At 47.0% G+C, this 25765-nt stretch overlaps 1 protein-coding gene across 9 annotated transcripts in view; it reads left to right on the top strand.

Annotated features, from left to right (window-relative positions):
* Positions 1-7485: 7485 nt before the first annotated feature.
* Positions 7486-25765, top strand: part of LOC122368373 (TGF-beta receptor type-1-like) — a 34372-nt gene continuing 16092 nt past the window's right edge. Inside the window, exons 1-7 of one of the 9 annotated variants that reach the window (XM_043342256.1) lie at positions 7486-7528; positions 9908-10160; positions 12412-12541; positions 15997-16148; positions 19433-19545; positions 23535-23804; positions 25284-25392. In XM_043342256.1, coding sequence (XP_043198191.1) covers positions 10058-10160; positions 12412-12541; positions 15997-16148; positions 19433-19545; positions 23535-23804; positions 25284-25392 — 877 coding nt within the window. In that variant the 5' untranslated portion in view covers positions 7486-7528; positions 9908-10057. Of the gene's footprint in view, positions 7562-9907; positions 10161-12411; positions 12542-15617; positions 15779-15996; positions 16149-19432; positions 19546-23534; positions 23805-25283; positions 25393-25765 lie in introns of all 9 variants that reach the window. The other 8 variants (XM_043342254.1, XM_043342258.1, XM_043342252.1 and 5 more) reach the window with 8 other exon arrangements.

Below are 25765 nucleotides of genomic sequence, written 5' to 3'. Positions count from 1 at the left end.
CAGCCCTGGATGGCGTTGCTGATCCCATACGCCCAGTACTCGACGACGAGCGAGCTGGTTCGAACGAAGTGCGAGGCGTACGTGAACAGCGTCGGTACCGGAAACCAGCGGGAGATGATGTGGATCACCGTGCCGATTATGTCTATGATCAAAAAGATGAGTAGCAGCTTGACGATGCGACGGAATGACTTGAAACGCAGCACGAAGTTCTCGGTCTGGCGGCTGGTGTTATCTCCGGCAATCCGTTTCTCATGCTTCAGGCCCTGCACAGCTGTGTAAGTTAGCAGACCGCAAGTTAAGATCGTGAAAAGGAAGAAAAGTATCTGGAAGGCAAACATACCCATGCTTGGCACTTTTTGCCAACCGCATGTGTTGATGTGATGATCTATGCCGAACACACGAAGATCGAATTCTGCGATAGTCTCCAGACCCAGAAAGAAGCACAACAGAATGATTGCCGAGAAGCCGACAATAAACAGCCAGGTGAACGCTATCATCTTGTTGACCCATCGACTCATGATGGTGAAGTGTTGCAGCGAGAAGACGACGGCGACGTACTGCTCGGCTGCCAGGAGAAGCGTGGAGAGCTTGAAACCGCCGAAAACGGCGAGCCCGGTAGACAACAGGAAGGAGCACAACAGGTGTGGCATGTTGTTGGCCGTCACCGCGTCGACGATGGAAATGACGAAGAACAAGGCGTTGAAGGAGACGAGGACGGCAGTCATATTCAGTATCAGCAGCACCATCGGCTCCTCGCGGATGGTGCGGCTCTTGATGATGACGATCAGTGGCACGGCGAAGAGCACCATCAGTGCTGCCGGAACTCCGATGCGCCCCCAGGCGATCATGTCGGAACGATATAAGCCCGAACCTACCTCTGCAGTGGATCACAGCTCCGGTCCAAACACTGCTCTCTCGGAGATCACTCTGACAGTCGGATCGTCCGCATTGCTCTCTGCGTATTTGCGGTGTGGAGACCTCACCCGATGTCTCCGCTTTGCCGTGATGTGTTCGCTGCTAGCCTCAAAGAGAGCAGTTCAGACGACAGGCACCCGTCTTGCGTTGGTGTTGCGATACCAAATGGTAAAGAGTTGCTTCGGTCGGTTTATATCACGGGCGTACAGATGCCTACCGTTACCATGCCAACCCCAGTCTGAGTCTAAGCCACGCCTTTTCAGTTGGCAGTCGTGGTTCGCATTGGGCGCAGAATGTGGGCATATCACGATTGCTAATAACTTAGCCTTTGTATCATATATCATAATTCATATACTCCTCGATGCTATTCATAGCAATGGTCGTCCATTGATACACAGTTGAGTGTTCTGACGTTTATTCGAATTCCTGCCGATACATTTAGCATGGTTTCATATAGGTACTATATGTTGCAGAAGACGAAAAGTGGGTTCTAGTAGCCTCCCCCAGTCATGTGCGCACTGCGGGTTAAATTAAGCCGAGCTGATTAATAATGAGCCAGTTTGAGCGACACCTAGAAAGAGTGTATGAGAGTGTGGGAGTGGATCAGGTCGGCTGGTCTGAGCTGGCTCTAATTAAACGACTCGGCCTCGACGCCAGCCACATACCTAACCCCACACCTGGACTGGTCTCATCGCGTGTATGTATGTACAAGACGAGCACAGGAATGGCATACATTTGTGACTTTAATCGCCTGGATCACTTTCATCAAGTTCTTTTTCACGGAATGCGTGTGTTGCCGCAAAGTGCATGTCACAAGGCACCATCTTTATACCAGCACGATCATCGAGCGGTAACTCGGCTACCAATTTCAACGCCCTACGGGAGGGGGGGGGGATGTTTGAGCACCCCTTTTGACGCGGCTCCTGGGCCACGGAACGGCGCGCGGTATGCGTCGTTTGAAAGAGGGTAAAAATAATGGCGAAATTATTCCTGTTAAGCTTATGTCAGGTCATAGGTCAGGGCACCATAGGCCATCAGAGTTCAAATTTCGTCTATTTCGAAAATTTTCGACAAAGCTCAGGAACGAGTAGAGCTATTACGCAGCGGAAAAGCGCATTCGGTGGCTTTGTTAACCCGCGCCCCATTGGGGTCTGCGTATAACACGCCCTACTGGGGGGGGGGGGGCTATTCATAGCCCCCCTCCTAACTCCGAAACTACTGGGCCGATCGTCAAAATTCAAACGGCGTCTGATAGTCCCGGAAAAACTGTACCTAATTTCATTGACCTCGAGGTCACCGATGACGTCACAGGTCAGGTCAAAGTAAAAATTATTAGCATTTTGGCTTCTTCACGTTTTGGGCTCTGGCCGCCGTCTTACAAGTCAGATCAGGCTCATTTTTGGTTCACACACTCGTGAACAGATGCTCTAGATACTCTGAGGGTACCAAACTTGTACTTTGGTTTTCAGGTCAAGGTCAGGTCATCACAGGTCACGAAAATATTATATCATCCGTCGGTCACGTGACACAGGTTTTATGGTCCATTTAGGTCAAACATTTCGAATTTGATGTCGTCTGTGTCATTCGAGGTCATTTTGAGTCAAATTTAGCTCAGGTCAGGTCACTTTCAGGTCAAAAAAGGTCAAATTTTGAAGTTAATTTTTTTTTTCAACAAAAAAGGTGTCTATTGGATGCAGTTTGAGCTCAGAAACACGATGGTGCTATTTTTATTGGCGTACAATGTCAAATTCGTGCTGAAAATTTGATTTGAAAAATTAATAATTGTTAATTTTTTGCAATAATGCGTATAACTTGGCCATTTTTGAAGATATTTAGCTAAAACTTGCTAGAGTTAGTCATAATAATGCGTTCTATCACATGTATTTCGTTTTTTTCGAAAAGTCAATTTTTTTTCTTGAAAAAATGTAAAAATATAATTTTTTAATTTAATTGTACTAGACGGCATGTTTTGCGCTATAACTGTACGTTTTGGTTAAATTGGTTTTACGGATGCATTATGCTGGGTTAAAAATCGTTTATTTGTATTATTTGGGTCGCTACCCATACCCTACCCTGCCCATACCCTACCCTGCCCATACCCTACTCTACCCATACACTGCTCATACCCTCCACATACTCTAGCCTACCCTACTCATACCCTACTCATACTCGATTGAAGCTGTGTCCCAAATTTGAGCGCAATTGGCCCAGCCGTTCCTTAGATATAGGACCGACCCCTCACGTGCGCACGTTCAGTCGGTCCACCGCACCTTTATCACATGGCCATGCATCGCCTGGTGAGTGCCCTGCCCACCCACAGTTCAACTTTAAGCACAATCGGCCCAGTAGTGGCTGAGTTGTTGCAAGAATAAATTTACTTTATTTATTAGCGAATCCCCTTCGCGAGCGGTGCCCTGCGCCGGTGTTCGTTGTCAAAGTTCAATGACCTGCCGGCTCTGCTGCTTTTCGTTCAGTTTTGGCAGCGAAGAAAATGAGCCAAGAGCACGTGCTCTCCGCTCGGCGCCAGCCGCGGCCCGTCATGCGGGAGAGATTCACGCGCTGACGGCGCACCCCAGGGCCGATCACCCCCAAATTTTAATACAGAGGTCACATCAACCCACTAATTCGGCATGCCAAATTTCACGTCGATACGCGGCGCCGTTCCGGCGCATTAAGACACATAAGACATGACACACGGATGGAGATCGTACAGACAACTTATAAATCATAATATAGATTAGATTTTCGAAATTTTCAAAATTTCGAAAATCTGAGATAGCAGTTTGATAGCGCAGTCTATTCTGAGTCCTCTCATGCAAAGAAATTGGATCTAGCTTAAAAACTGAGCTCTTGGGAGCGATTGCCGTGGCCACGGCAATCGTGGCCACGGCACATTGAACCACGTGGTTCAATGTTTTGCGTCGAAATCGGCCGAACATGACGTCACTCTGACGTTATTTCCGGCCGACCTATGTTAGGTACGAAGTTCAAATTTTGACACAAGGTGTCAAATTGATGCAGCCGAAGGTACTGAAAGTTTGGCGTCGATACGTCAAGCGGTTTGGAAGTTATTGCAGAAAAACGGGAGGGGGGCTATAAATAGCCCCCCAGTGGGGCGCGGGTTAACGCTCTTTTTTAAGCCTTTCCTAAGATTTGGACTCAATGCTTTAGCATCTTTTTTCTTAAAGTTTTCTTAGCTTAGTTTTTTCTGCAATAACTTTTCAAAAAAGAAGAAAATACGAGCTTTCTTTTACCGACATCGTGATCTTTTCGTCCGCGAGACACGTCCAATGAACTGTAATTTGGCCTCGAAAAGTCAACTTTAAAATTTGTAACCAGACTGGAAAGATCGTGTTGCACATCAGTCGATCCGTATCGTTGCCCATCGGGCTGAACATATCTAAGATATTTTCATTGCTCTAGCACGCCTCTATCAAACGTTATTAGATAAAACTGTTGGGCACCTCTCGTAAGCTGAGACAACCTCAGGGACATAAGGAATAAGGAAGGGTCACGTAGGTACTCAGTGTCTTATGTTTTATGTTGTTACTCCGTACTCGGTGTCATGTCATCAGATTGTTTAGAAATAAGTTTGTCCAAAAGAGTCGCCGTTAACCCGCGCCCTGCTGGGGGGGGGTGTTTGAACACCCCCCCCCTTGTGGTTTTTCGCGAATATCTCAAAAACGGCGGCGCGGAGCGCCGCCGTTTTTGGTACACCTTATCATACATCAATTCTACACATGTTGTGAAAATTTCAGACCAAGGTCATTCAAGGTCAGGTCACAACGTCACTTGAAGTGACCTCACCTCATAAAAAGTTTCAATGTCTGTCATAGCTACACCGAGTGACCGATCGCTTTGAAACTTTCAGCAATTGATGAGGGTAACAGTATCTATAAAATGTATATCTCGGAATTTTGATATCGGTGACCTAAGGTCAGGTCAATTTTGCGACCTCCCCATTATAAGTCAATGGGAGAAAATTGAAATGCGCCTCTTTTGGACGAAAGACATTATAAACACTCCCAAACACTGAATTACAAGTGGTTTAGACACACTGAACATGAAAATGGTGTCCGTGACCCTTGTTTATGCCCTGAGGTCATCTTAGGTCACGAATGGTATCTAACAGTTTTTCGCAAATAACTTTTGATAGAGGCATAGTAGAGCGATGAAAACGCCTTAGATGTGTTCAGCTCGACTATACGGATCGACTGATATGCAACATGACCCTTTCCGGTCAGGTCATGACCTTGACCTGAGGTCAAATTTTCAAGTTGACCTTTCAAGGTCAAGTTAGAGTTCATTCGATGCGTCTTGACGAGAGGAACACGATGCCGGTAAAAGTAAGCTCGTACAAGTCTTAGGTCAAAAGTTATTGCCGAAAAACTGTTTCCGAAAAAACCGGCTATTTTTGCAGTTTTTGCCCCCTGCAGGCAAAACCGTTGACGTTAGGTCAAATCTGAGAGAATTGATCAGAAAGGGCGTTAATAGGGCTATCGAATGCGCTTTTCCGCGGCGCTGTAGCTCTATTGGTTCCCGAGTTATGCGTTGGCTTCTTGGAAATTTTCGGTATTCGACCTGGAAATCGGCGAAATTTTGCCTTCAATGACCTCTGGTGACCTGACCTTTGACCTGACCAAAAAATTGACCGAAGTGATTTCGTCATTATTTTTGACGCTCTTTCGAACGCCGCCTTCCGCGTATCGCTACGTGGCCCAGGAGCCGAGTTACAAGGGGGGGTGTTCAAACACCCCCCCCAGCAGGGCGTGGAAATCCAGGACCCCCAGCCGGGCGCGGGTTAATTTACTCCCTCCCACTGCCTTAGTTATAATGGAGAGGTCGCAGAGTTAACCTGACCTTAGGTCACCAGTATCAAAATTCCCTTAAATACATTTTACACACACTGTTGCGGGCTGCCCTTATAAATTGCTGACAGTTCATAGCGATAACTACATCACTCACTCGGTTTAGTAATGACTCGCACTGGGACGTTTTCTGAGGTGAGGTCACGTCAAGCAGGGCTGCAGAGTCGTAGTCGGAGTCGGAGTCAGTCGGAGTGGACAGTTGTGACCAGGGTCGGATTCGGGGTCGGAGTCGATTTTCAGAACCGGAGCCGGAGTCGGAGCCGGAGTCACCGAAAATTCATCGACTCCGCAGCACTGCCAGGTCTACGAAGTCGAAGTCGGAGTCTATATTGGAGTCGGTCGGAGTCGGCAGTTCGGCCCGGAGTCGGAGTCGGAGTCGGAATCGCCGAAAATCCATCGTTTCGGCAACCCTGACGTCAAGTGACCTGATTTTGGTCTGACACGTCTGGCATGTGTAGAAATGATGTCTACCTGTCCTATGTCCTATATGATAAGGTTGGCCAAATTTAAGATATTTGCAAAAACCTGACGGGATGTTTTAACACCCCTGCTCGAGCAGGGCGCTTGTTGATACGTTTTTGGCTAGCCTGCTGATGACGAAAACACGAAAATAGGCAGGTATAAAGGGCTAGCTATAAATTGTTATATATTTTAACGATGATTTAGAATCTATAACCAGTGCTTATTTCACGAACGTATTTTCCAATATAAAGTGGTTTTGTTTTACGTAAAGTGTTTTTGATGACGTTTCAAACGTAATTTCCACCTATTGGCTATTTGTTTTGTGGTGCTTATCACGAGTATCAAGTATTGTGTTTACGGTTAAAATCAAGTAGATTGAATTCATATTCACAAAGTTTGCTTTGTTTAATGAAATTTTTGAATATTCAATCAGAGATGATTTTCGCTAGAACAATACATATGATATGATTTTTGTTCTTTCTGATGACGCCATTTCTTACTCACGTTCATCTTGTCGTAACATCCATTTTATTTTGCCTTGATTTCATTTTGGGAACACAAAACACGCAAACCAAAAATACAAACAAGATACCTATAAGAAACAGGTAGGTCCGATGTTTTGAGTAAAGCCCAGTAAAGCCCTGGTGACGTCACTGACATTTCTTATATGGAGAATTTCGCCCATAAGGAAAATATTTTACATACGGAAATTTGTATTTCATTAGGAAAAAATACATTCTTTCAATTTCATCATGAAACTTATATAATTTAATTAAAAAACTTGAAATCCTTTGAGTGCTTGTCCCAACCCCTGCTATACCTTTGGTCACGTGACTTCCATGATAAACTTTGCGTTTTGCAATGTTATGACTTAAACAGAAGCAATAAATGTTACAAGCGTATTATTTATGATGTTTTAGGCAGCAATCGTGTAATAACATCCTTGAATTATATACATTCTGCTTAAAAGAGGTCACGTGATGTTACCAGATTGTGCTCGGACAGCATCTTCTTGAACTTCGATTTTGAGTACTTTTTACCTTCATTGAGTCCTAATAACGGACGTTTTTAGTTATAAAATGAAGCAATGAATCTATTGAGGGCAAAATTTAATCATTTTTGCACTTTCAAGCCGGGCTATCCTGGCATGAACTTCGGCCGGTTTGTGTGTGAAGCCTATGGTGAAGGGAAAACTTCACGCCCGGCTGACGTCACAGACCTCGGCTACCAAATCGTGTCCGGTGGGGGTCGAATACAAACTTCCCAACTTCTCTGCTGCGGAGGTAGATCAGAGAGTGCAGTGTGTATATGAATAAGTATGAATTATAATTGCTGAGAGGTGTAATCTTTTGAGCAACTGTTTGGGCATATTTTTCTGCTTTGCGTAAATTCGTTGTTCATAACTGGATATTCAAATGAAGTCATTTTGAAGCAGTTCTTAGGCCGGGTTATCTTCACCGCTCACAGCTTGAGCTTTACTGTTACTCAGCCCATGCAGGAATTAATTGCTCTAGCCAGCAGTTGTGATGGATGTAAACCAAACCTTTGTGAAGGACTTGTTCTTACCTCAACCTCAGTGAGATTTTAGGATCTGTGTCTGTGATTAAAGCTTAAAGGCCAAAGCTGCCCCATACTGATACCTATATCAAAATATTCCCTGAATTTTGTATTATTATGTAGGTATTGTCTTGCTTTCATTGTGTTGGACAACTGGAACACACCAACACTGAAGAACTCTGATCACTGCACCAGCACAGTTGTTTGGGATGAACACATTGTGCCCCGGGCCCGAGCCACCATGCCAATGCTGCCCTTCCCATTGCAGAAGACTGCAGAGTTACTGTAATTACATTTTGGGTGATCAAAACCTTATATAAGTTAATTATTGCAGCCTGCTGACCTGGCAGGTCGTTAAAGCCTTATAAGTGACAGACAAATTGAAATGTGTTACGAGGGAAGCAACGGGAATGAATAGGAACTAGAAAGTCTTAAATTTAAGTCAAGAGCAAGATGTTTTTTAGCAGTCAAGAAGTTAAGCTAGGCAGGTACGGCCCTCCAGGTATTTAATGGTTGGTTGCCAACATCACAATAAGCGATCTGCATTGATGAATTTGTCTAATGGCTGTTGAAAACCATTGCCGAAGTGTGTGCACGAACCCTCTTCTCATTTCTATTGAGTCATTTTACAGGAGTGTCTCTGTCATTCAAAGTTATTACACCAAAAGTACATAGGTACCTAGGTTAAAGGGACCCTCCCACCTTAACATTAGTTTTGAGTTGAGATAGCCAAGTTTGCGGCCAGGCTCAGAAACCACCATTTATCCTGGTCGCAACCCCCGCAGCTTTATGGTGTTCAAGAAATTTCTTCCCTTTACTTGCAGGGTGGGACCAGCGTGGTCCCTATCTCTTAACCATTACGGGAATCTGATGACGTCATCAGGCTTCCGAACGTCCGTTAAATATTTGACTAAAACGTTTTGTAGCACGCGGTGGTATATGCTGCTTTGCGCGCAACAAATGCCGCACTTTCAGATAAAGTCGCTAGGAACAGCGGAGATCCCAAAAAGTAAACAAAACTAAAAGTCTAATATCTTGAAAACCGGTGAATATTTTTCGATGAAATTTGGTAGATATTCGTTTTTGCTCTTTCTGAACCGAGCGACATCACTTTCATGCCAATTCATTAACTTTTTTGAAGGTGGGAGGGTCCCTTTAACCTGAACCAACCACTCTTGCTGGAGGGCCGTACATGTTGACGTTGATGCTTCTCATGCTACCTATTTTCATGAAAGCACTCAAGCAATAAGGCAGCCTTAAAAAATTGAGAATGTACCCTTATGTAGATGATTGTTTGCCTGCCCTGACTTACATGGGAAGTGGATTGGCTAATGATTGGCCCCGGCCCTTTCACTATTACTACTGATTATTCAAACGAGGGTGGGGCATTGCCCTACACTGACTTTCTGAGATCTCTGTCTCCATGGGCAGCTGGCAGGGCAGGGCACCATTCACTTAACAATCCATTTTATCATTTGACTGAAGGTAATTCTCATTTAAAAACTATTTGTTTTGTGATTGTTTCCTTGATTTGGGTCCTATTGAGAGCAAAGCTATTAAATGTTGAACATGCAGTATGCACCAGTTCTTTCCACTTCTCATTTCTATTTAAAACCTTCAGTCTTCACATTCAGTTATTGTTATGCATTTCCCACATGCTAACCACTACTTTGATTTGTAGCTTTTTCAGTTAATGTTAAAAGTTGGAATTATTATGCATTAGTGCATACAGATTTAAATGTCCAAAACAAGAGTATGTAGAATCCAGCATTGAACTCATTATTGGTTACCTAAGTATCAAATATTAATAGGATACAGCACTAAGTTAAGAAGAGTATAAGACGTACAATTCTTTGGCATAACAGCATTTAGAACTCTTGGGACTTGGATTATTCTATCAAAATGTTGCATTATGTAACCTATGGCTTTAAATGGCTACCTTGCTTATTTTTAAAGTGGTTGAACCCCCTCATTTCTAGATTTTTGGCTAATTTAATTTCTGTTGGCTCCAGAAACATTGAAGGTATAGACATAAGACAAATGCTCAAAATTAGTAAACATATGATTGTGTCATGTATAAATGATAAAACCCTTCCATATTTCAGAATTGATATATCCTCCAGGTGCCTGCATCTTCGCTGTGAACAAGACTTTTGTTTCTGAGGGGCTAAATGACAGCATTGTTCTTTGTGAGTTAGTATATCATTTCTCCAGTTCATGAAGTTCAGTGATGCTGTGATCATACAGCGAATGTGATGTCACATAAAAATAGAGCTCAAGTCTGCAGCTGGGTGATGCCATCAGCTGTTGTGGCTCCTCTTCTGCTTGGGATATGGTTTCAGGCAGTCCTCACAGAAGGTAAGAAATAGTGTACCTGCTGTACCTATGTGTTACTGTCTTGCTGGGATGCTAAATGCTATTCTGCTGGGATAGATTCTGTCTGGAAGATGTTCATGCTAACTGTAGCTAAAACCATTTCATAGCAGAGATAGACCAGAAACATAATCCGCGCATGACGGGGGGGGGGGGCTCTACAGAGCCCCCCTCCCGTCTTTCTGCAATAACTTCTAAACTGCTTGACGTATCGCCGCCAAACTTTCAGTACCTTCGGCTGCATCAATTTGACACCTTGTGTCGAAATTTGGACTTGGCATCTATCATAGGTCAGCCGGAAATGACTCAGAGTGACGTCATGTTCGGCCGATTTCGACGCTAAACATTGAACCACGGGAATCGCTCCCAAGAGCTCAGTTTTTGAGCTAGATCCAATTTCTTTGCATGAAAGGACTCAGAATGGACTGCGCTATCAAACTGCTATCTCGAATTTTCAAAATTGTGAAAATTTCGAAAATTATCAATATTAGAATTCAAAATATGTATTTTTATCTTTTTTTTCAAAAAACTTTTTGACTTTTCGAAAAAAACGGAATATATATGATAGAACACATGCTTATGACTTACTCTAGCAAGTTTTAGCCAGATATCTTAAAAAATGGTGAAGTTATACGCATTATAGCAAAAATTTCACAATTTTAAATTTTTCAAATCAATTTTTCTGTACAAATTTGATATCGTACATCAATATAAAGAATAGTGATTGTCTAATTGAAAAGTCCCAACCTTCGGATATAAATAGCACCACCGTGTTCCTGAGCTCAAACGCCATCCGATAGTCATGTTTTTTGTTGAAAAATTTCAACTTTGAAATTTGACCTTTTTTTACCTGAAAGTGACCTGACCTCAGCTATATTCAGATGAAAATGGCTTCAAATGACACAGGTGACACCGAATTCGAAATCTATGGTCTAAATGGACCATAAAATATGTGTCACTTGACCGACTTATGACATAAGATTTCCGTGATCTATGATGACCTGACCCTGACCTGAAAATCAAAGTACAAGTTTCGTACCCTCAGGGTATATAAAGCATCTGTTCACGAGTGTGTAAACCAAAAATCAGCCTGATCTGACTTGTAAGACGGTAGCCAGAGCCCAAAAAGTGAACAAGCCAAATATCGATAATTTTTTACTTTGACCTGACCTGTGACGTCATCGGTGACCTCGAGGTAAATGAAATTAGGATTCGTTCGACAGTTTTTCCGGGGCTATCAGATGCCGTTTGAATTTTGACGATCGGCCCAGTAGTTTCGGAGGTAGTACGGGGGTGGGGGGTGGGGCTATGAATGCCCCCCCCCCCCCAGTGGGGCGTGTTATACCTACACAGACCCAAGTGGGGCGCGGGTTAAAATTGGGTATCATCGACTTTCTCTTGCGACGGGCAACACACTCGTTTTTTTCCGCGAAGCTCTAGCGCGATCAGGGGCCGAACGGTAAGGGGGTCTAACGACCCCCCCCCCCATACGTTAGACGGCGACAAAACACCAATGCTAACGAGGGTTATATTAAATACGGAATGAGAGCTGTAGAAGAGCTATCGAAAGCGCCTTTCTTCGGCGCTGTACTTTTTTTTCTTGTTGTTGAAGAGGCATTCTTCCAAGGGTGAGGAATTATCTTGAAAAATCGGGAAAATTATTCAGGAATATGTTTACTTTTTGTAGCCCAGTGACATCAGCATTGACCCGATCGAAAAATGTTCGATATATCTCCGAAAGAACTCGACCTCTTCCGACTTCTCCGACGTCTTTCTAGCTTTCAAAAATTTTTATTTAGGTAATCGGTTGTGGCTATGTAGTATATACGCCTCCTCCCCCCCCCCCCACCGTGACGTCGAATGTGGCTGAGATTCCCATCAGGGCGCGGATTAAGAAATTATTTCCCTGAACAGCTTTTTGCTTTTGAAATTATCCATGTTGATGGGTGTTGTTTGAGGAATATCTCTTCGACTATCTGCTCGGGCGCTAGGCGAGGAGGGCAGCCTCTCTTCCTACCTTGTTGAGTGGCTCATTTGCCTGGATATGGTAGCGGGGTACGGGTTACGACTCGGAAGGTGATGTGCACAAAGGCAAATGATATGTTCCCGCGACTCGAGAAGACAACAGTTACACAATGCTCTAACTTGAAAATGACCTGATTCATTTTTTCTTCTCTCTCTTGTGCTGATTTTCAGCTGCGCGCGATGACCTGATCTCTCTATTTTTTTTTGTCAGGTCTGTTGTGTCACTGCAACTCAGAGTGTCCCAGTCACGGCGATACATGTGAGACGGACGGAGTGTGCTTCACTTCGGTAGAGAAGAAAAGTCCGCACGCTGACAACAATGAGATCGTCACCAAGTACAAGTGAGTGGAATGCCACAGCATCCGACATCGTTGTTGGCTTCGAGACTAGGCATGATGACACACACTGGAGCCTAAATGTAATTCGAAAGATCGTTTAAGAAATTAGTTTTTAAATGAAAATATTGTTACAGTCTTGGATCTTGAGGTCTCCTTCCTTGATATGAGTGTTATGATTTCTTTATGTAGTTTTGAAGGCAAACTCACTTCAGTTAGGTACCTTCGTTCATGAACAGCTTTGCTGCAATGAAGCTGGTAACATCCAAAAACTGTTGTAATGTGCCATAATAACGTAAGCAGATTGACAAAATAAACAGGTGAGCTAGAAATCTAACTATGCAGTAATGCAGTACGCAATATTTCCAGAAGGATTGGCTAAATTGGTTTTGTGCAGGCAACAAATGTCCACCGTTTGACAGCCGCTCATAAAATAACTTAGAAGTGCGCGCACAAATTAGTTCTCATCCTGCCAGAATTGCGGTAAGTCACTCTCACACGTCCTTTCTAAACATATTTTCACACGTTGTCTCAATAACACCTAGTTTTTCAATTCTGAGTCCAATTTAAACGTTAATTCACGCCGTCTGCCATTTCGGATGAGTAATTGTCCCCAGATGCCATTTTGATAGCCGTCCTGCACCATTTGTTTAAGCCCGTTCAAGTGTATGGAAGTCGAAATGTCACAGGTGCCCGGCCGGCCGCCAGTCCATTTGTCAGGCAGAGTAATCAACTCTGGTTCAATGGATGGTGATTTATTCGTGCCCGGGCGACTGAAATGCCACGCCCGGCGCTCCACTGAATTGTGGGACAGACGGCCGGGCGCAGATCGGTCACAAAGGCTTATTCACATTCAAGGCTTCCAACGTCGAAGCATCGCGGGTCAGACGTGTGACTTTTAGCACTTGCGTTCAGTATAAATGCGTAAAGGCCGGGCTCCACTACGCGTTTTTTTTACGCGCGTTTTATCCGAGACATCGGTTTTTGCGTGAAATCGGTTTTGCAATTTGTCGGTTTTTGCGTGATATCGTTTTTTGCTTGTCATCCTGAAGCACGTGACATTATTGTTGTCATTAAACCCAGGCTCCACTACGCGGAAAATCACACTTTGTTTATTTTGAGCCTATAAAGAAGGTGTTTTGCAAGTAGGAACATTTAATAAAAAGTAAGCCAAACTTTTATAAAATAGTGTCTTGCACATGTTGCTAGCCTTGCACCTATGATAAACTTGCTTAAATACATAACTTGTTTCATAGCTAGCCACTGGTGGCTGAAGAGGGCAAGGGATTTTTTATTCTTAACATTCCGCCTACCATGCAACAGACTGGAAAACATCCATACACTAGCTGGACGCCCGTGAGACCCTCATGCGCCGAAACTCGACACAAGCAATTTTGAGCTGAAATTTCTGCATCACTTACCATGAAAGTTGGGCGCCTATTTGTGCCGAAATAATCCACTTTTACATAAAGCGCGTGTGCACTGTGCACATCATTCTACCGACCACTCATCTATCACCACTCCGCCAATTTCTATTTGAATTAAAACCATTTTCCCCTGCATTGACACTGCTTTAAGCGCAAAATGAAATATGTAGGGTTGCTATGTTACCTTCACTCATCCTCTTCACACTAAAAAACTTCTACAAAAATTTCCTAGCTTCAACACACGAATTAAAAACATATTTAACAACGTCAAAAACAAACACAAAAGTACATTCACATTGTTTGCCGCAGCGCACAAGTCATGTCTCCCGGCCGAGATCACGCAAAAAACGATGAAAAGTTCAAATAATTGAACTTTTTATAGGTACGAGATTTCCGAGTTTGCGTGACATCGTCATGCGTTTTACCGAGATTTCCTTAAAATCGGTACGGAATTTGCAAGTTGTCGTGTTTTGCGTGACATCGTTCCCAGTGTAGCTTGCCCAATGTTGAGCAATGATGCGAACTTTTTTTCGGGAACGATTTCACGCAAAAACCGATGTCTCGGATAAAACGCACGGAAAAAACGCGTAGTGGAGCCCGGCCTTAAGAATTCCATGCTCAGTAATGTCATTTCCTTAGTCTGGAGCTCAATTTCAATGACGACACCGCGGCGTCTGGGCCTGAGTGTCTCAGGTTCAGCTATGTAAAGTCTCTGCTTCTGCTCTGTCGGGTTTTACCGTGGCCTTTGCTTTACAATAAGCTGTTGATTAGAACTGATTTCTACCGCGAATCATCGGCTTATTTTCGTGACGTCTAAAATAATCCAGTCGACGTCTAAGGTGTGGCTCGTGCTCAGGCAAGTACCTATCCACCAATAGAATGAGTTTGATTCTTCCCGTTAAATAGTGATCCAACTGTGATATCAAAGCAAGTATGTATTATCATCAGGAAACAAAAAGTAATGTATTATAATTATTTGTAAGGACTGAACACAAACCTTTGGCTTCACGGAGTGAAATTCTGAGGTCAAACGTCTTTTCACCCTACTGTGTGGCACTGGGAAGCTCTTTAGTTCTTTTAGCTGGAAAAGTGAGAAATGGGCTCAAGATCCATCTTGCGCCGTCCATTACTGTCTACTTTTGTGACGACTTAAGTTAGATGCCGGGTAACCTGAAGGCGAATGAAGTTGTACTGCTCTGGTTCGTAGCCGTGGCATTACCTGAAATCCTATGGCACAGGACTCTCCTATCAGCGACATTCGCACCTTTGATGTGGCAGTGATCGTACTGTGCCGCCTGTGATGTGAAGTTCGGACGATGCACTAGGGTAAATTGTAATAGGTCGCCTTCTCTGCCGTGCTTTGGGCTAGTATCCATCCAGTCCTCCAGTCCAGTCGTTTTAGACCGATAAGCGTGGCTATAGCACTGTAGGATCGAATTCTTCTGAGCAACTGATTGGCGCCTTTGCTAAGGTAAGAGCTGTAAGTGAGAAATCACTTCCCGTTGGAAACCATACGGTATCCACAATGTCGCTATCCGTTCGGGTTAAGAGATTGGGCTGAAGAGGGGAGGGGGAAGGGGAGAGAACAGTGGGTCACCGTCCGGGAGCCCTACGGATATCGCTCTGACTCCGACACGGGCCGGTCGCTCGCGCAGCTGCCTAGACCACGAACAGTACCTCCCTCCGGACGATCCCGTTTGGTGCAACCCGGACGAGGGAGCCTCGGCCACGCTCAGCATGCTCTGCTGCCGCGGCCAGGACTTCTGCAACGGCCAGCTGCGGCCGACGCTGGCGCCGCCGCCGCCGCCGCCGCCAGGTGAGCGGGCGCCCTCCGGCCGTGCCGTGCCGTGCCGTGCCGGGGTGGCCGGGTGCCGTGCCGTGTGGTGTGAACCCCGCCCAGTCCCTCTCCCTCGCCCGGACCCTGACCCGCCCACTAACGCCGCCGTCGCTCGGCAATTCGGAGCGCCCGGGCCGCGCGGCGCTGGCGCCACCTGTCGGCGACCGGCCAGGCTGTGACTCGCGCCGTGCCGCTAGGTGTCTGCCCCTGCACCAGCTGACGCCGCCCGAGAACCCGATAGTCTGCCATGCTAGCAGCTCTAACAACAGGACGTACGCCAGCGCGTGTTGCGATGGCGACCTCTGCAACCGTCTGCTCTCGCCGCAGCTGTATGTTGTCGCTCGCGCAGGTGGGTGGACCGCACGCCTCCAGACACACACGTGACGTAGCTGTAGTGGATGACATTGATGCCGCGGAAGCCGAATAGGCTGCCGACACCCAGATGATGTTGTTCATTGATGTGGTAAAGGGGAGAAGAAGTTCAGCGGAGCTGTCACGATTGTCGTGGCTAACTACTGTTTGTAGATGAGATAAAAAGGGAGGGTGTATTGGATCGGAAAATCACGAGACAAAAATTGTACATGGTAAAGTGCAGTAACTGCGATATTTTTTTTTTAAATGAAAATCAGGGGCCAGGTGCTCCGTTTCAATCGCAGTAGTGTTCACCGTGGTGGACATGCTAAGCGAGAAGCTTTCAAAAGGGATTGGTTAAATCAGACAGCACACTTAATGCGGTAGAAAGGTTCGGGTCGCCTTTTCATGCGTGGCTGCATTCGGCAGGTTTTCGGGAACTGTTCAATGAACTGTTACAACGTAGTCCACTTTGTATGTAGATGGGTTTCTGGAAATCAGAGGAACTGACGCTCCGACGGCAGAGTTTATCGAGTAACTGAATTACGGTGACCTTTTATCGCTTTGGTCTAACTTTGCCAGATGAAGCTGGCCTAATCCCGAACGAAATCGGCAGTCCATGGTGCAATCAGATCGATATTTTCTTAGCTGGAGGGGATTATTGGCAAGGAACCGAGAACTTAAGGCAGTCGTAGAATGAGTTTTTGACAACATAATTTCGGTATATACCTTCGTATTAATCGGATTGACACGGCAGTTGTTCCGTATTCCAAATTATCTCTTATTCAGGCTCATTTGGCGTTGCTGGAGCTGCTCTAGTTTTGTTTTTGCGTCACTTAGGTACTAAAAACGCAATTTATAAGCAACATAGTCTCCGACACTTAGCCTGAATGATTCGCCCTCGCGCATGGTCGGCTTCGTCCAAACTGTGACATAGACCGCTTGCCAGTTTGTGCTTGTGTGCTTGTGCTCGCCACGTGCATGTGTGCCTGTGCGTGCTCTCTCAGTGTGGGAGGGCAAACCTGTTAGTGGGGAGGCCGAACCTCTTTGTACTTTTCCGGGCCAGGTGAGCTTCCCTTCCGCCGTCACGCGGTTGGTATTTGCATGCAGTGTGTACATTTGTTTGGGTCTCGCCCAAGCCGAGTCGCATTGCCCTATGCGAGACTGCCTATCCGTTGCAGCGGCATGGTTATAATGGCACCCTTCCCAATAACCACCGTGTGGATTGTCCAGTCGCGCCCCGAGTCCTGCCTCGTCCTATGTCCCATATCCTGGCTTCAACGGCCCATGTCCTCTGTCCACGTCTCATGTCCTCTATTCCAATGTCCCATGTCCCGTCTTGTCCAACGTCCTGCTTTGTCCAACGTCCCATGTCCTCTATTCCAACGTCCCACGTCCTGCCTTGTCCAACGTCCCATGTCCTGTCTCGTCCAACATCGTCTTGGCCCATGCGCGCTGCGCCTTTTCACCTAAGTGCTGATGTCATGTCCGTTCGTAGCGTTCGTAGTGAGCAGTAGTGTTGTCCGTTTTTGTCTCGTTTTGCTTTCACGTTTGCTCGGCTATGTATTGTTTTTGGCTAGTTTGTTTCAGTCTTTTTGTTTAGCTGCATGAGTTTTGTGTGCTTGAACGTAGTTTAGTCTTCATCATAGAGTTTTATAGATAGTTTTAGTTGCTTTGAGCTATATAGTCTGCATAGGAGTCATTCAAGTACTGAGGTATAAGCATACATTATGCGTGTCTCCTTATAACTAAGCAGGACAGGACGATGCGCATTGTTTTCCGAGGGGATCATTCTAAAATTAGGTTAATATAGGATTAAAAAGACAACGCCAGGTCATAATTCAAACTAACTCGTTTTTTTATTTAAACCGCTTCTAGAGTAGAATGGTGTGCGGTAGTTTGCTGCCCTTTTGTTTACTCTCGACGTCCCCTCCCCGCAATTACCTGCATACAGACTACAGTCGCGACTGTCCCTCCCTACCGTGCCTGCGCCTCTGTACCACAGTAACACACAGACCGCGGCGACTTGCAGTTCCGTGCCGCGTAGCTCAGTAGCCGCTGTCTGACGGTGTAACCAATGGGCCCGTCGCACGGTCAATAAACATGTCCTGTCGCCGTGTGCTGGCGACTGGACCGGCCGGCCGGTGGGGTGCAGGGAACGGTCCTGTCTCTGACACTCCGTGTTTGTATTTGTGAGAGATGAGGACAGGCTGGTATGGCCGCGGTTTGTGTTTGATGATAATGGTGTCTGATGCTGGGGATGTGATTGTATGACCACATATTTCCTGTGGACAATGTGGAAAGACAGCGGAATAGGGTGACGATGCCGGTGGCTTGTCATCTCGATAAAGTTGGTTTTCGTATTGTCCCAACAGACCAGGAAGGCTGATGCCGTGCAAGCCGCATTTGACGCCTGGCTAACCATGACTGACGCCATGTAACTTGAGTCTCACGCCGTACAATCTGTATGTTGCGCAATGTGTCGTATTAGACGCCGTAGTTTATGTCTGATGCCGTGCTGTAACCCGTGACTGACGCCGTGCTGTAACCCGTGTCTGACGGCCTGCTGTGACCCGTGTCTGACGTACTGTAACCCGTGACTGACGCCGTGCTGTAACCCGTGTCTGACGCCGTGCTGTAATCCGTGTCTGGCGCCCTGCTGTGACCCGTGTCTGACGCTGTCTGTGCTGTAACCCGTTTCTGACGCCGTGCTGTAACCCGTGTCTGACGCCGTGCTGTGACCCTTTTCTGACGCTCTCTGTGCTGTGACCCATGTAAGACGCCGTGCCTTAACCCGTTTATGATGTGCTGTAAACTGTGTATTGTGTAAATCGTGCCTGATGTGCTGGAACCCGTGTCTTGCTGTAACCCATGTCTGACGCCTTACAAATTGTCTGACGCCGTGCTGTAACCCGTTTCTGACGCCGTGTTCCCGTGTCTGACGCCCTGCTGTGACCCTTTTCTGACGCTGTCTGTGCTGTGACCCGTGTAAGACGCCGTGCCTTAACCCGTTCCTGATGTGCTGTAACCTGTGTATTGTGTAAATCGTGCCTGATGTGCTGGAACCCGTGTCTTGCTGTAACCCATGTCTGACGCCTTACAAATTGTCTGACGCCGTGCTGTAACCCGTTTCTGACGCCGTGTTCCCGTGTCTGACGCCGTGCTGTAACCCGTGTCTGACGCCGTGTTCCCGTGTCTGACGTTGTCCTTGTCTAGCACCATTAGACTGTAGCCCGTGTCTGGTGTCTGACACTGTCCGCGCGCGCCGCCGTGTGCCTTCAGAGGCCACCGGCTCCAGCTGGGATAACACCAGCGAGATGCTGCTGCTGCGCATCACCGTACCCATCGTCATCATCATCCTCTTCATCGTCACCACAGTGCTGGTGTATGAAAAGGTGGGTGGGCGCCGGGCGGGAGACTGGGTAGAACCCACCACAGTGCTGGTGTATGAAAAGGTGGGTGAGCGGGAGACTGGGTAGAACCCACCACAGTGCTGGTGTACGAAAAGGTGGGTGAACGGGAGACTGGGTGATACCCACCACAGTGCTGGTGTATGAAAAGGTGGGTGAACGGGAGACTGGGTGATACCCACCACAGTGCTGGTGTATGAAAAGGTGGGTGAACGGGAGACTGGGTGATACCCACCACAGTGCTGGTGTATGAAAAGGTGGGTGGGTGGGAGACTGGGTGGGTGTCGATTTGGTAGGTGTCGAATGGTGGGTCACAAGCCTGGTTACCTAGACCGAAGATGAATAAAGAGGCGAACGACAGTGTCTAGTGAGTTGTGTGTGATTTTTTAAAGTTCAGTAAGGCTTGTTTTCCTGAGTAGGTAAACTAGGCAAACGGAATGTATTAGCTACATACCTAGTTGGTGAGGGCTCCGCCTGGATTGTGGCGTGGAATGGATACCATACACGATTTAGAAAGGTCAGTTTGCGAATAGAAGTAATGCTCGAAGAGGATGGTCTGAATCAATGCGAATGACCGGGAATATTGTCACTGGGCGAGCGGAAATCGGTCATGCTGGAGAATGGAGATATTGCTGAAATTTTATAGTTTCTTATGCCACTTGAGGTATAAGAGAAATGGTGCTCTTCAATCTTCATCGATACTGAGTTATGACAATGACGACGTTGATATTGATATTGTATTAAAGGGACTATCCCACCTTCTAAAATGTTGTTAAAACCAGTTAAATTGTGCCCGACTTTATAGATTGGATGACCAGGAACACGGTTCTGGCATTTATTTTTCATTAAACATCTTAGGCTTCCCATATTCCAAACACAAACTTTCAAATATGTGACGTCACAGCCCAAAATAACCTCCTTCCCCAGGCCACATTACTGTCATAAAGCTGATTCTTTTTACTCTGTAGGCACCACAACAAAGTTCAGACCAAGTTTTAAGCGATTTTTCAACGAACAAACCCATTTAAATCAGAATGACTAAACGAGGTGACGTCACACTAACGGTCGCTCCATGTTGAAGATAGGGCCTTGTACAAGGCCCATTTTCAAATGAAGGGAACGAATTTCTTCAACACCAAGAGGCCGCGGGGGTTGCAACCTAGATAGATAGTGGTTTCTGAACCTCGCCGCAAACTTGGCTATCTCAACTCAAACCCCATGTTAAAGCCAGGTGGGATAGTCCCTTTAAGCGGATAGAAATTTAAAAGTGATATATTTGTATAGCATTTGGTTCTGATTTTTGTCATTTGATGCATTCGGTCGGTAGCTTGTAGGCTCGGCTCATTACTACATAGTATACATAGTCATACTGAACGGAAAGAGGTCCATCAACATACTATATAGGCATGGTATGTTTGTTGCGAAATGTGATATCGGCTAATGTTACTGACATTTTAAGCTTCATTGTAACACTGCTTTACAAATAAAATTACCTATTGGCACGGCGATATGATTAATGGCTATAGCCTATAGCTATCGGTTTTTATGTTGATTTCAAACTATATTACTCTTCTATGAATTGCCTGAGTGCATCAGCTCCTAATTAATGAATTTCAGTCCTCCTTTTTGCCGGCTGAGTTTCTGCGTAGCAGCCCACAGGTGATTCCGTTCGAGGCCTAGCTGCAGTAGCTGTTGCCGCTCAATACTACCCGCACCAGTGAACTGAGCGTTATATTGGTGCCGTCACTGTCGGGATTGAACGGGCACGACTGACTGGGGGGGGGGGGGGGGGGGCGTGACAGCTCTGATGCTAGGGGAGGGTCGCACGGCAGGTCTTCACTGTGATGCTGAGAAAATCATTAGATTTGTAGAGCGATATCCATACGATTAGACTGCTTCTTTTGCTTTTTTTCTTACAGAGAAATGTATCTCTCTCGGTCTCTTCCTCCGTCCCTCCCTCCCTTCTCTCCTTCTCTCACATCAACTCTGTTTCTCTCTCCCTTTCTCCCTCCCTTCCCCCTCTCTCTCTCTCTCACTCACATCATCTCTATCCATTCTTCCTTCTTCCGCACAATACCTGTCACATGTATTCTGTCCCAACCCTCAGATTCCCTATCTCCCATTACGGTCCCATGTATTCCCCCGTCTCGCTCACCCGCGTCTCTCAGCCCTCTCGCCGGCTTCTGTCGTCCCAACCCGTGCGCGTCTCCCCTCACACGCGTCATTTCTCAGTCGGGGACCGCGGCGGCGCGGCGGGCGGTATGCGGTGTGCGATATGCACCCCGTCCCCGTCGCGTGCTCTGAGCTCGGCCAGCGGCACTGCTCCGTCTGGGCCTGCGGCGGTGACGGTTAAAGACGCACGCCCGGCCGCTGCCGTCTGGCCGACCGCCAGCGGACGCAGCTGTGTCGCCGGAACCGGCTAACCGCACCGGCCGACGCATGTCGACCTCGACGGCGGCGTCAGGGGCGCTGATCTGCGAACAGGACGATCATTGATGGGATTGGTGTCCGACGGTGGACGTGAAGTCATCCGACGGAGTTTAGTTTAGAGTTAAGAAGTCTGGAGCTGCATCAATCTCTCGAAACGCTGGTGATTCCTCAAGGATGGGTGGAGGATAAGCTTCGAACAGCGTTGACTCTTTGAGTTGTATGCTTGGACTGGAGTCGTCGCTCGCCAGTCCCTTTTCTATGCAACACACCTGTCGTCGAAGGGGCGCCCCGCGCTGTCTCGTGCTGTCCCAGCGGCCGTCGAGCCGAGGAAACTCTGACCCGGCAGAGCGTCCGGCCGGGCCCGGCCAGAAATAGCGCCCCAGGGAAACGTCATACGGCCCCTGACGTCATACCCATGAACTGGTACGGAGGTGTGTGCGGAGGGGGCGATTTGGCCCGGACAAACCGTGATGTTTTGGAGGAGATGGAGCTTTCTAGTTCCGTCGTGGCTAATTAGCTGACGTAATGGATTTTGTGATAGTATCATATGTGTGATGTGGATTGTGGTAATTGGAAATGTTCATCTCAATGTGATCGTCAGGAATGCTAAATGAACAGTAGAGATCACGCTGAAATGCGCACGGTTCCAATCAAGAGCTCGACAGTGTTACTTCCGCCCAAATGGCTGCTGATGCACCGGCTGGGAGCTGAGGCTCCATCCCTCAGCAAACTTCGGCTAATTTGTTAGATATTGTGCTGGTCGTCTGTTGGTGCTCATATCCTGGTTCTAACTCGTTCTAATTTGGGAGCTGAATTGGTCTTGATGTTCTTTTCTGGTACCGTCGCCAGCGTTGATGGGCAGCGTTATTTTCAGGACACTGTCAGACATTATACATTGTCAGACATTGAGCAGTAATCGCCACGCACTTTGTATGTGGATCGCTCCCTGGCTCACAATTACCGGTTTCGGCACTCACAACATCGAGAAATGCCTTAAATCGGAAATATTGAATTTCAAAATTGCAGCATTTTGATTCAGAGGGGCTAATGCATAGGAATACCCCTCTGAATGTGTGACGTCATCGCAGATATCTAACGATCTTTAAATGTTTGACTAAAACGTTTTGTAGCACGCGGTGGTATATGCGGCGTTGCGCGCAACAAATGCCGCACTTTTAAATAAAGTCGCTAGGAACAGCGGCGTTGCGCGCAACAAATGCCGCACTTTTAAATAAAGTCGCTAGGAACAGCGGAGATCCCAAAAAGTAAACAAAAGTAAAAGTCTAATATCTTGAAAACCAGTGAATATTTTTCGATGAAATTTGGTAGATATTCGTTTCCGCTCTTTCTGAACCGAGCGACATCACTTTCATGCCAATTCATAAACTTTTTGGAAGGTGGGAGGGTCCCTTTAAATGTAAATACATATAATATCTTGAACTATGTTGCCACGCATGCCTACTCGTATGTTGAACATAATAAGTCTCCTCACCCTACCCCGTCGCTGACCGCTGACCTGACCTCTCTCCTCCCCGTTCCGGCAGTGCCGTGGTTCGAAGAGGCGCCAGTTCAAGGCCAAGCCGTTCGACGAGATCGACGAGCACCTGCTGGAGCCCCCGGAGCTGAGTTTCCCCGGCGGCGGCGGCGACCTAAAGCAGCTGCTGGAGACCAGCACCTCCGGCTCCGGGTCCGGCCTGCCGCTGCTCGTACAGCGCTCAGTGGCGCGTCAGGTCACTCTGGACCAGAGCGTCGGCAAGGGACGCTATGGGGACGTCTGGCGCGGCCGCTGGCACGGAGAGGACGTGGCTGTTAAGGTGGGTGACCAGGTGGGAGGGAGGGTTATCGAGGGGAAATGTAGGGGAGGGAAGTGTGGGATGTTCACGGGAGAGGTGGTCTACGTATGACACGCAAAAGACTTCATTTTGCTGAGTTGATGTAGCCTGTGAGACCAACTTTTTAGGGTAATGTTGGGTTGCTGTTGCGGCATGCGTGGCGTGACAGTTTCGTGCGAGTCTTAGGATGTTTTTTATGTCTGAACTGGCTCAAGCATTACCAAACAAATCACCACATCTTAAGGCCTCAAGAAAAGTGGAGTGAAAAACCGGTAATATGATGCTCCAGACACCGATCACATCATGCTAATCACCGCTCAGACCAACGTCTGTTACAACTTAAGTCTCGCCGCACCCCGACACGTCGTATGTATGCGCGATGTCTGTCAGACGCCTTCATCCGTGCCGAGTCGCTCCGCCCCCCTCGGTCCCCCGCGGTCCCCCACGGTTATGACGTCACTGTTACGCGTCATAACGGCTCGCGCGCGATGCCGGCTCCCCCCCCCCCCTCCGTCGTCGTACTCTGCCCGGAAGCTGGCCCTCTCACCGGATGTGGATGGAATGCCTGACCGCAGTCTGTGGGGCCCATGAGGGATGGGATCACTCGACCCCGGGGTGGCGGGTGCTCACTGCTCAGTGCTCACCAAGCGACCAGAAAACATTGAGATACTGGAGAGCTAGCTGGCTTTGGGCTTAGACGAGAAATGGCATAATGCTTGAATCCTTTTTCGCATGGTTTATATGCATTCACGGTATTTGATGTATTATGTAATATAATACAATTTTACTTTCCCGTCATTATTGCCGAACATGGTCAGACTTCTTGGGAAGGAACTCTCCCAGTCCCGCTAACATAGCCGATTCACTTGTCACTGAGCGCTACATAAGCGTTCTTCACCTCAGTTTCACTCAAAAATTGAAAAAAAAAACATGTGTCCAGACGGCAGATAATCCATGAGTCCTTCCGGGTCCCAGTTCAGCTCCAGTCTAGTGGCGGTGCGCTTTGAGATGTGTATCACTAGTCGTGAGCGCTAATACAATCTGTAAATCCTTCGGCACTGAGTGAATTGGTGTTTGATGACATACCTGATGCGATGACAAGCAAACCTGCCTAATCTCAGAACTCTTGTGAAAAAACTAAAATATATACAATGCTCGTAATTATGTCGTGCGAGTCCCGGAATGGTTATGTTCTATCCAGTTTCGTTTACATTGCTCTCCAATGTGTCAATTTACATGAATCCCTTGGCCACAGCCTGTCCATTCGTCTCTTGTCTTGTTCAGCATTCTTTACCATTTCAGTAAGCAGTGTGAAATGTATAATCTGACGAACACTTCCCGTTCCAGACTCAAAGATGTGACGGGAGCGTTGGATATTTTCCATTGACCAATCCCTGGACTAAATAGACGTCATCTCTCTTCTGTCCCGAGCCTGATCGTCCCATTCTCCTACCCCGGCAGATTTTCTCGACTCGGGACGAGCGCTCCTGGTTCCGAGAGGTGGAGATCTACCAGACGGTGATGCTGCGACATGAGAACATCCTGGGCTTCATCGCGGCAGACAACAAAGGTACGTTATCATCCCGCTTACCTGCCCCGCCCCACCCGCCCGGCCGTCTAGCGTTCACCGCCGGTTCCTGCTGACCAATCAGTGATGACCCAAGCAGCTGACACTGGCTTGGTTAGGGTATCTAAAGTGACACGAGAAGGTATTGGACTTTGCCCAGTGTTGTAGGGTGACCACAATTTCATATAAATGGTCGTGTGAGGTTTTTGATTTAAGGCCGCCGTCCACTGCGACGGAATTCCGTCCGGAGTCCGTCCGGAATGTCGCCGCACGCTGGCCGCATCCGGTCCGGATGCGGTCCGGATGCGGAGAGCTAATAAATGTTTCCTATCACTTATTACCAAATAAAATATTGCAAGTAGCCAGCAGCGAATAC

The sequence above is a fragment of the Amphibalanus amphitrite genome, unplaced genomic scaffold (assembly GCF_019059575.1).
Source record: "Amphibalanus amphitrite isolate SeventyFive unplaced genomic scaffold, NRLGWU_Aamphi_draft 000942F_arrow, whole genome shotgun sequence".
Classification (NCBI taxonomy): domain Eukaryota; kingdom Metazoa; phylum Arthropoda; class Thecostraca; order Balanomorpha; family Balanidae; genus Amphibalanus; species Amphibalanus amphitrite.
This window is presented reverse-complemented; position numbering and strand designations above follow the sequence as displayed.